Raw genomic sequence first — 10,431 nt, 5'->3', positions numbered from 1 at the left:
GCGGTGGGTGGCTGGGTTAAATGTTGGCAAAAATCACCATCACCAACCCTCCGAGGGGGGATAGCAAGGGCTGGGGGAGAAGTGGGGATGGGAATGGGGATGGGGATTGGGATTGGGGTTGGGTTGGGGTTGAGAGAGCTACTGCCTTCCCAAAAGCATTGGCTACGTGAGCTTTTTCCGTGGGCACAGGACCAGGGCCACTGCTTGCACGGTTTCTGGCACTGGGCAGATGCAGGCTATGAAGACATCAAGGAGAGCATGGCATCCTTTTATTCGGTGTGCTTGCACGGAGGGGGTTGGTGTTGTGCAAGCTCAGACAAGTGTCTGCTTAACGTCCCGGGGGATTGCTCATCGCTCTTCCCTTGGCTTCTAATTCTGAAAATTAGCAAGTGGGGGAAAAAATGAAATTAAATATGCCCAAGGTAATGATACTTGGAAACTTCAGGTCACGTTTCAGCCAGGGGAGGCGGCAAGCAGTTGGAGCAGGTGAGTTTGAAGTCTGTGGGAACCTGAGAAACACAAAGGGAAGGGAAAGAGCAGGGGAAAAAAAAAAAAATCCGAGCTGCACACTGGGAAAGCATCAGGCTGGTGAGTTACGATGATGATGAGAGTTCAGATGATGCCTAATGAAGCAGGCAGTGCCAGCAACGCTGGGCGGTGGGACAGAAAGACACTGGGGTGTCCGTCCTGGGGGGTCAGTGTGAGCCCCAGCTCAGCTCTCGTGAGTGCTCCTATTTCCCAGCCAAAGCTTCATCCATCCTCGCCCCTTGCTCCCCTTGGGGGCTGCAGTTCTGCCCTCATTAGACCTTGAAGTAATTCCCATTAACATTTATGAGAGTTTCAGGATCAAAAAGGGAAGCAGCCCTTTCATCTCCCAGGCGTGCCCAAACAGACATCGCCCGGCCCCAAAACCTGCCAGGAACACCGGGAGCGCCCAGAGCATCCCCCCGGGGTGCCCACCAAGGGGGCTGCAGGGCCAGCTTCGCCCCAGCGGAGCCACCAGCACGTGGTACCGCTCCGCTAGCTCTTCATTAAGAGCAAATAATTAGCAAATCACCACCCTCCCCGCGTGTTTTGTTTTTTTTTTAATTTATTTTCTAAGGGGAAGGCGATGCTGATAGCTGGCGCACAGATAAAAATACGGCACGAAGCGAAAGCCGCTTGCCCAGAGCCACAGGACAAGCCTCCGAAGCCAGCAGCCTTGAGTCACAGCCCGGTGCGTTGCAACGCGGATCCCAAACAACCCACATCAAAGCCCGGTGCGGAGTTGTGAAAGCACCGCGTTATTGCACACCGTGCAATTCCCTTTTAATGAAAAGCTGCTAAAAGCCTTCCGACGGGCAGCGGCTCTCGCTGAAGGTGCATTTCTCCTGCGAGGGGCTTTGCGGAGCCCACTGAGGGCTGCATTCACCGGGGTGGATGGAAACATTGTGCCCTGCCTATAGCTGACCCGGAGGAGTGGGCGCGGATGGGGCAAGGTGGGAAAGCTCCTGTTTTCCCTATTTCTGGGAAAATAAAGCAGCTTCCATGCGTGATGTCAGCCCGCCGACCTCACGTCGCTCCCAAACGGCTTCCAAGGCTTCGCGCACGCACACTCAGCGCCGTGATTCATCCCCTGCCTCCTCTGCCAAGGGGCTGGCAAGCGCCGGCACAACAAAACAACGCCGGCACCTATTTCCCGTGCTCCAAACACTTGTTTATCATCAGCAAATAATGACCTGAGATACCTGCAAAATGAAAGTCGAGCCTGCTTTCCAAGCAGCAATCACCCCTGTGGTTTCCTCCTGGTTTTCAGCGGTTAGGATGTGTGGGCCGGGCTGGCCGGCTGCTCATGCCCCCTTGTTCTCCCTATTTTAGACAAAAAGCTGAGCAGCGAGGTGTGGTGAGGGACCATAGACCCCAGTGAGCGTCCCTGGGGTCTCCAAGGCATGCCCACACCAATTTCATCACCCAGCCCCTGATCCCTATCATATTGAACCGTGATGGTTGGCTGGAGCAGCCCAGCATCTCCTGGGGATGCTGAGCATGGCCAAAAAACATATTGCTGCTCGAGGGGACACCACCAGGGCACGAGGAGCCTGCGTGTCCTTGGCAGGATTTGCTGCGTGGTGTCTGTCACCTGCAGCAGACCCATCACCTGCCCATGGAGTCACCGCTGCCACCTGCTTTCAGCCACCCACGGCCGGGTGACGTGCGTGCCCGTCATGGGATGGTGGCACCTCGCAGCAGAGCACCTGAGTGACTCCGTCACCCGTTCCCCGGGATGGGAAGTCTCCCTCCCGCGAGAGGGAAGCTGCTCCCTTCCTTCATGCAAAGCAGGGGAGAAAAGGGCTCGTGGCCAAGCTGAGAGCAGACGGGGAAGAGAGCGAATGAGTCACGCAGCCTGGCTCCAACCTCCCTGTTCCTCGAGGAGATGCCACCAATGTGGCCAAGCCTCCTCGAGGAAAGGGGAAGCATGGGGAGCTGCCTGGCTGCCGGCACGCAGCCCTCACCTCGGCCTCCCCAGCCTTTAACACAGCCCCCATCGCCGGGCAGCCCCCCCACACCTCAGCTGTGGCAGCAGCCGTGGCACCGGTGCCTCCCGTGGCTCCGTGTCCTGTCCGCATCCCTCCGTCGGGGTGCACTGGGAGCAATTCCCTGCCTGGCCAAAGCTCAGCTCCTTGTCCCAGGAGCAGGGCACGCGTGGGACCTCCCTGTCACATCCCCGTGTGCCCGGGCGGGTGGTGACAACCCCAGCTGATGGCGTGATGTGGGTGAACGGCACCGGCGCCACTCATGTCCCCAGGCACGGCTGTATTTTCCTGCTCCCAAGCACTCGGGATCATCCCCGTGGGGCCCGGCCATGCCGCGGGGAGCGGCTAACACCCTTGGCACGGCACCTGACCGCTGGCACGGTGACATTCAGCAGCGTGACATTTGTGTGGCACCTCCCAGGAGCTATTTCCACCCGCAGCCCGTTGCCAGCAGCGCTGTCTCAAGAGCCGCTCGGGGCCAGATTTGGGAGCTGGACCCAAGCATCTTGCTGAGGTCTGCACGCAAGCAGCCCCGGCATGCATCTTCAGAGAGCCCCAGCCCTTTCCTGCACGGCTTGTCACCTCGCCGGCTTGTCATGTGTGTTGGGGATGTGGGGATGAACATCCACCGAGACTCAGCACGCTGCCGGGTGGCTGGGACGAGGAGCGAGCCCATCAGCTCTGCCTCCCTGAGGCTTTTCTGCGCACATTTCCCACCGGCGCCCAGCTCCGCCAGCAGAGACGCGGAGACGGGGCCGCTGGCACCTTTCCCCACTAGGTCACCGAACAAGCTCCCAACGTGCCCAGACAGCTGGGTGGTAAAAATACTCCCTGGCCCCATGTTTTGGCTGGATTAGCATCGCCTCCAACGCGGCAGCGAGGCACCGCGGGCAAAAGCCCAGCCCGGATAAAACCCTGAAGCAAAGGAGTTTCCCAGCACAGCCACTGTGGGCTGCGGGGACAAGTGCGTTCCCAGGTGCACGGCAGGCACCTGTCACCCCAAAATCTGCTCGTGGGCGATACCGGGAGCTGGTGGGGTGCTTCCCATCACCCCCGTGCCTGGCCCCTGCTTCCAGGGATGCGTCTTTAGGGAGCGCCCCAGAAAATGGGATGCTCAGAGGGGAGGCACCGGAGCCTGGAGCAGTCACAGTGATTTTTCAGGGGCTCAGTGGGATGCTAAAAGCAGGGTGAGACGTGTCACTAGTGAAAAACCCCAGGGGCAAGGAGGGGGCCACGTTCAGTATGGGGAAAGCCTCCGCACACAGGAGGATGCTCCACGACTGGCAGAGCCTGCTGGCCGTAGGGCAGTCCCTCCCCGCGTGCTGAAATTGCTTTCATTTCGTCAAATAAACGCATCATTTCGATCGCACCTTCCACCCCGGATCCCCGCAGCTCTTTCGAGTGGGTGAGCAAAGCCAGCGAGCCCAGCGCCCGGCGGCCGCCGGCACAGTTGGCCAAGCCGACGGGCAGCGACGTGGCTCCCCCGCCGCCCTCCTCGCGGCTAATTGAGCACGGAAATTAATTCAGGAGGGTGGGAGGGGGCACCGTGGCGGGGTGCCGGAGGGGACGTGGGCTCCGGCTGGGCCAGTCGGGCTCGTTGGTTTTGCTGCTGGCGGGGAGGGCGGCGGAGGCATGGGACAGGGTCTGGGGACCTCCACAGCGAGGAGGGGGCTGCGGTGGGCTCGTGTGATTTTTGGGGGGCTACATCCCGTGGTTTTATCAACGTGGGTGCTACGGGAGGAGGAACAGGGAGGCAATGGTGTGATGAGCTGCCCGTTCTCTGTGCCCACGTGTCTGTGCGTCCATCTGTCCATCCATCCATCCGTCCGTCCGTCCCCGAGGCAGCGGTGACCCAGCCCGCCGTCACCCACCACCGGGGAGGGGATCAGGGCCCCCGTGGTGGCCGCCCGGGCGGTGAATCAGCAGCGCCCGGGGCAGCAGCCGGGCAGAGCCGTGCGCAGGCAGCGAGGGGCGGAGGTTTTGCACTCGCTCTCTCCCTGCTAGGGATAAATAGCAGCAGCGGCGCGGCCGGCCCGAAGCCCAGTTTCCCATTGCCAACGCGTCCCGCAGCCGCAGCATGGACTCCCAGGACTGCCCTTGCGCCACTGGTAAGCCAACGCTCCCTCGCCAAGCGCTGGAGCATCCCTGCGGGGCTGCCCTGGACTCATCCTGCCCAGCCCGGCCACCCTAAAATCCTCCCTGAGCCAGCCGTGGGGCACTGTGCCGCGGTGCGGGATGCGGGGCGAGGGATGTGGGATGTTGCTAGAGCAGCAGGGATGCTCGGGACGGGATGCTGAGCCCGGGCTGCGGAGCTGGGGATACTCTGCCTCCTCACCCCCCCTGTTTTTTTTTCCCTCCTTTTCTCTCTTTCAGGTGGCACCTGCACCTGCGGGGACAACTGCAAATGTAAAAACTGCAAATGCACGTCGTGCAAAAAAGGTAAGGTGGCCCCCGAGCCCCCGGAGATCAGAAACCCTCGTGTGTTTTTTTTTTTTTCCACCACACATCTGTAGGCACACTAAACAGAGACAGACTCAGGAATCCCCTTCCCAGACATCAGTTTACTCCTCCTATTTATTTTTTTTTGCCCCCAAAGAGGGAGGTGGCTTCCCCATAAGCAATACAGGGCACCTCGTGTAACCCAAAAAAACAGCGTGTCCCTCGCTGGCGTCCGAGGCTCAGCGCCAGGCAATGTCCTTGGGGGGGAGGGACACTGGTACTGCAACATCCTCTGTTTGCTCCAGACCCACTCACCCTGGCCAGAAAGGTGCTGGGGGGGGGCTGCATGGGTAACAGGGCCCCCCTGGGGAGCCTGCACCCCCCCAGGGCCAGCCCTGGCTCAAAGCCACCCAGGAAAGGCACCCAAAGGCAGGGAAGGGGAGGGGGGGGACACTGCTAAAATTAGCCTGGGGTGGATGCTCATCCATCACAGCATGACGCGGGGGGGGCGGTGGGAACCCACCCACACACACCCTTCGGAGAACACCCCCCTAAATTTATTTTCCTCCCCTCCCAGGCTGCTGTTCCTGCTGCCCCGCGGGATGTGCCAAGTGCGCGCAGGGCTGCGTCTGCAAAGGGCCCCCCTCCGCCAAGTGCAGCTGCTGCAAGTAGGGGCCGGCGGGCAGCCCCCCCCCTGCTGCACTGACCCTGGGGGGAGCCGAAGAAAACTAACTTTATTCTCTGTGTTTTTTTTATATGTGCGTTCCGATACCTTCAGTGTTTGGCACGCGTGGCGTGCGCTGAGCTACCTAAATAAAGCGATGTGTATATAAACACCCGGCCGCCGCCTTTCTCTGGTCTCCGGTGTCGCATGGGGCGGTAGAAAAAAATTTTTTTTTGGGGGGGGGATCGTGGCAAAACGCCCACCTGGGGAGCTCGCCAGCCTGGCTCATGGGCTGGCACGCATCTCAGGGCTTGTTTTGCTCCTTTCTTCCAGCCTCCGACCTCCCCTAGCACTTGCTCTGGGTTTAACACTTTCCCTTCACAACATGGTAATTTTCTGGTTAGTTTTGTTTTTTTTGTTGTTGTTGTTTTCTTTTTTTTTCTTCCCGCCCTCTTGTTACCCAAGGGCAAATCCCAGGCTCCCTCCTACACCAGAAATCCTCCTTGGAGCTAATGAGCAGCTCGTTATTACAAGTGGTTCGTCAACAGGGCGGTAATGAAGGCTGCGCCGTGCCCATTTCCAGGGGTGATGTTTGCAGGGCAGGTGGGGCGGCAGGGCCAGGAGCTCACTTTCCCTCCTGGCAGCGGAGCGGGGCTGCATGGGACAACCACCAGGTCTGCTCGCTGGTGGGGCTTGGGGTGGCTCAGACACCACGGCTGTGATGGGGTGCGATGCCTGTGATGGGGTGGGAAGCCCAGGCTGGGGTGTGACACATGTAATGGGGTGTGCTGGGCATGGGGTGTGATGCCCAGGGTGGGGGGCAATGCATACAACAGGGTGTGATGCCCACAATGGGGTGTGATGCCCGCAATGGGGTGTGATGCCCACAATGGGGTGCGATGCCTGTAATGGGGTGCAATGCCCACAGTGGGGTGTGATGCCCACAATAGGATGCGATGCCCACAATGGGGTGTGATGCCCACAGTAGGGTGTGACACCCACCATGCCACAGGGCATCCTTTCACCACCCTATTTTTGCTGCAAAAGCTTCCCTGACCCAACCACTGCTGCCAGGGCTGAGGCAGGGGCCGAGGGACCCCCCCTCATGGTGCTGACCCCCGGGGGTCTCCCCTTTGCTGCAGAAGGGCTCTTCCCCACGGCATCCCCTGCGGTGCCACCGTCCCCCCCAGCTTCCGATGTGCACGAAGCACGCTCTCCTGCCACCGAATGTAGGTCAGTGCAGGAACCCCGCAGGCACGGGGCAGCTCCAACACGTGGCTTGGGGCTAAATCGTGCCAGCACCACCTGGACGGTCTGTCCCCATCCCACGTGCACTGGCTGTCCCCCACCTGCCATCCAAGGGGCTTCTTGCCCAGCGAGATGTAAATGCCATCTGGGTAAAAACATCATCGGTGAGCCCATAACAAGCAGGAGGAGCAATGGGGTCAGGCTGTGGATGTCTCTTCGCTTTGAGCAGCCTCTGGCTGATTTTTCCTACCCGGGTTTGGCCGTGCTGCAATTCACAGCAGCTTTTTGCACATCAGGAACCCTGAGGACAAGCCTGTCCCCCTCCCTGGGCTTCACAGTGGTTTAATGAAGTTATACGAAAACACAATTTCATCTGAACCCCCCTGATGGCTCACACCTGGCGGTGCGGGGTGCACAGCGGGGTGTGACAGGTCCCTGGGGCACCGCAGTTCTGCCTTTCGGATACGGGACCGTGACGAGAAGCAGCTGTCCTCTGCTCAATTTTTGGCTGCCCTAACACCACAGCTCGTACCCGAGCCTCTCAGCCCCTTCCCAGAAAGGCCCCGGGTGCGCGTCCCGGGCCGTGCTCCTCCAGTTTCGTGTCGTGCGCACCGGGCCCGCGGCACCGGGGCCTACGGGAAGCGGTTTTGCAAGCGGCGTTCGCCACCGCACGTGGGCCCAGACCTCGACCTTTTCCTCTCCGCCGCTCGGCTGGCGGCCAACGCACGCGGCCCCGTGTTTACGTTCCCTCAGCGCTGCCGGGTGCAAAGCCGGGAGGAGGAACAACAGCCCCCAAACCCTGCGGTGTCGCAGACCAGCCCCAGCTCCGTGTCCCTGAGGCTCTGCCAGGATGCACACCAGAAATTCACCCCTCAAATTTCCCCTTTTTTATGCAATAAAAGCTCAAAGCGGGGACAGCCTGTCCCTGGCTGCTGCCACCATTACGTGGCGAGGGGGCCGTGAGGGGGACACCCACGGCTTTCACCAGGCTGCGATGCCCCAATTTTGGGGGGCCCCATCCCCTTTCCCCCTCACCCCATATGCAGGAAGCCGGGTGGGGGTGGCTGCTGGGGGTGTCCCTATGCATGGGGGGGCCACCAAGGGGTGCAGGGGGGGGGTACAGAGGGCATGGCCATGACCCGGGTGAGCACGGCACGGGTGAGCACGGCACGGCCCCGCGTTGTGCACGGCCCCTCGGTGAGCACGGCCCGGTTCAGCACGGCCCCCCAGTGAACACGACACAACTTGGCACGGCTCAGCCCGCTCTGTGAGCACGGCACAGCCCCGTTCAGCACGGCCCCTCGGTGAGCACGGCACGGCTCGGCACGGCACGGCACGGCCCAGCACCGCCCTGCCGTGTGCAGCGCCCAGCGCCGCCCCAGCCTGATAAATAACGGGCGGGCGGCGGGACTCAGCACTGCTGCGAGCCGAGCCGTGCCGTGCCGTGACTACCCGAGCCAAGCCAAGACAAGACTTGCTTACCCGAGCCGAGCCATGGACCCCCAGGACTGCACATGTGCTGCTGGTAAGTGGGCTCGGATCGGCTCAGCCCAGCTCAGCTTGGTTCAGCCTGGCTTGGCTCGGTTCAGCCCGGCTCGTTTTGGCTCGGTTTGGCTCATTTTGGCTCATTTTGGGTCACGCTTTCTCTCCCTCCCCAGGTGACTCCTGCTCCTGCGCTGGGTCCTGCAAGTGCAAGAACTGCCGCTGCCGGAGCTGCCGCAAGAGTGAGTTGGGGTCTGGGGGTCCCTGCCCTGTGGTGCCCCTATTCCTCCCCTGTGGGACCCCCATGGGGACATCACCACCCATCCCTACCCAGTGGGACCCTCATGGGGACACCACCATGCATCCCTACCCAGTTGGAACCCCATGGGGACCCCCCTCCATCTCTCCCCTGTGAGACCCCCATGGGCACCCCCCCCATCCCTCCTGCCCATGGGGAACCCCCCTACAGACACCCCCTGGGGACTCCCCTGCCCTGTGGGACCCCTGCGTGCTCCCCATAGAGACCTCCATGGTGTTTTCTCTCTCCCTTTTCCCTGGGGTCCCCCCAACCCTTCAGGACCCCCATGGAGCCCCCCATTTTCCTCCCATTTGGGACCCCAGCCCTGCCTTCTGGGTCACCCCATTCTCCCCATTGCCTGGGGACCCCCCCATCGCATCCCAACCCCCTAAACCTCACTCCTTGCCTTCCCACTCCCCTAATTCTTGCCTTCCCTAAATCTCACCCCCCCTAACTCTCATGTTCCCCCCCCAGGCTGCTGCTCCTGCTGCCCCGCCGGCTGCAACAACTGCGCCAAGGGCTGCGTCTGCAAGGAGCCGGCCAGCAGCAAGTGCAGCTGCTGCCACTGAGCCGCCCGCCTCCGCCTGTAAATAGCCAGCACGCTTCGGGGATGGGAGGGTGACGAAGGGATGGGGAACACACACAAAAAAAAAAAAAAAAGGAAAAAAAAAAGCTTATTTTTACATGTTTTGTATCTTCCGTACCCATGGAGAAAATAAATGAGTTTGGCTGAAGCTGCTGGAGTGCTGAGTGCCGACACCGCTCGTGATGGGATGGGGGCTGCTCCAAGTCCCCTTGTCCCCCCCATGGACTGGGGGCACTGCGGCATCCCCAGGGAGAGGTTGGGGCTCTCTGTGCCCCCTGGGGCAGCCCCCAGCAAGCCGGGGGGGCTCTGGGTGCTGCCTGGCCAGGATGGAGATGCAGGATCCGTGGCATGGCCCAGGTTGGCTCCTGCACCTCAGGGGTGGAAAACGAGGTGGGAGGGTGCTGGGTGCAGGGTGGGGAGGGCCGTGGGAAGGTGCCCAGGCCCTGTTTTCCTTCCGAAAATGCCTGCCAAGCGAAAGTGTGGGCCGGGGAGCCCCTGCCCCTGCCGCGGGTGCTGCCTGCCCTCGCACGTCCCATGGGCGCGCCCCATGCAGCGGGGCTGGGAACCTGGCTCTGCTGCCTAAGCAGCCTCCCGGCACCTCCTGTTGCAACAGAGGAGACAGGTTGGGGGTGACCTGCCTTGCCCTAAATGCATAGTATTGCATTTATGTATTTATTTTTAAAATAAATCTCGTGGGAAGAGGCCTGGCTCGAAAGTGGGAGGGGCGGGGAATGGGGTTGGGACAGCGCTGCGTGCTGGGACCTCGTGTCCCCGTCCTCCACACAAAGGGACAGGGGACACCTGTGATGTGACCTGGGGTTCTGGGGGAGCATTTTTCAATTGAAAAAGTCAATTTTTGTGATTCGTACCAAATGAAGCAGGAGCTGCCCTTGCCCCATGCACCTGTATAGTGGGAGGGGATGGGAAGCGAGGCTGGCACCGGGGGGTGACCGGGCCCTGGGGGGCTGCACCCAGGGGACATCCACACAGGTGGGGGACATGGGGGGACACCAGTGCCAGTGAGCAGCACATCCCAAGCCTCCCCAGCCCAATCCATTGGTGGGGGTTTGCTGCCCTCTGCCTGTCCCAGCAGCCCTCCTTGGGGCACCCATCCCAGTGGGGCACCCAGCACCCATCCCACCTGCACCCATCCCACCTAAAAGTCAAGAAAACTCAAAAAATTCATACTTTATATTTTTTT

At 61.0% G+C, this 10,431-nt stretch overlaps 2 protein-coding genes across 4 annotated transcripts; both read left to right on the top strand.

Moving 5' to 3' along the window:
* The first annotated feature begins 3,867 nt into the window (after positions 1-3,867).
* LOC311443407 (metallothionein-1) lies at positions 3,868-5,788 on the top strand. 3 transcript variants are annotated; one of them, XM_084533527.1, is made up of 4 exons: positions 3,868-3,914; positions 4,518-4,621; positions 4,887-4,952; positions 5,530-5,788. In XM_084533527.1, exons 2-4 carry the CDS (start codon positions 4,591-4,593, stop codon positions 5,622-5,624), a joined length of 192 nt encoding a protein of 63 aa, XP_084389653.1. In that variant the 5' UTR covers positions 3,868-3,914; positions 4,518-4,590; the 3' UTR covers positions 5,625-5,788. The 3 variants fall into 3 exon arrangements, with proteins under 3 accessions (XP_084389653.1, XP_084389652.1, XP_084389651.1); XM_084533526.1 differs by having other exon boundaries at positions 3,873-3,918; XM_084533525.1 differs by lacking the exon at positions 3,868-3,914 and having other exon boundaries at positions 4,493-4,621.
* Positions 5,789-8,203: 2,415 nt separating this feature from the next.
* Positions 8,204-9,378, top strand: LOC311443406 (metallothionein). Its single transcript, XM_084533524.1, has 3 exons — positions 8,204-8,389; positions 8,523-8,588; positions 9,119-9,378. Exons 1-3 carry the CDS (start codon positions 8,359-8,361, stop codon positions 9,211-9,213), a joined length of 192 nt encoding a protein of 63 aa, XP_084389650.1. The 5' UTR covers positions 8,204-8,358; the 3' UTR covers positions 9,214-9,378.
* Positions 9,379-10,431: the final 1,053 nt, after the last annotated feature.

Source organism: Aythya ferina (assembly GCF_964211825.1).
Source record: "Aythya ferina genome assembly, chromosome: 12".
Taxonomy (NCBI): Eukaryota; Metazoa; Chordata; class Aves; order Anseriformes; family Anatidae; genus Aythya; species Aythya ferina.
The sequence above is the reverse complement of the archived record's forward strand: the minus strand, read 5'-3'. Positions and strand labels throughout refer to the sequence as shown.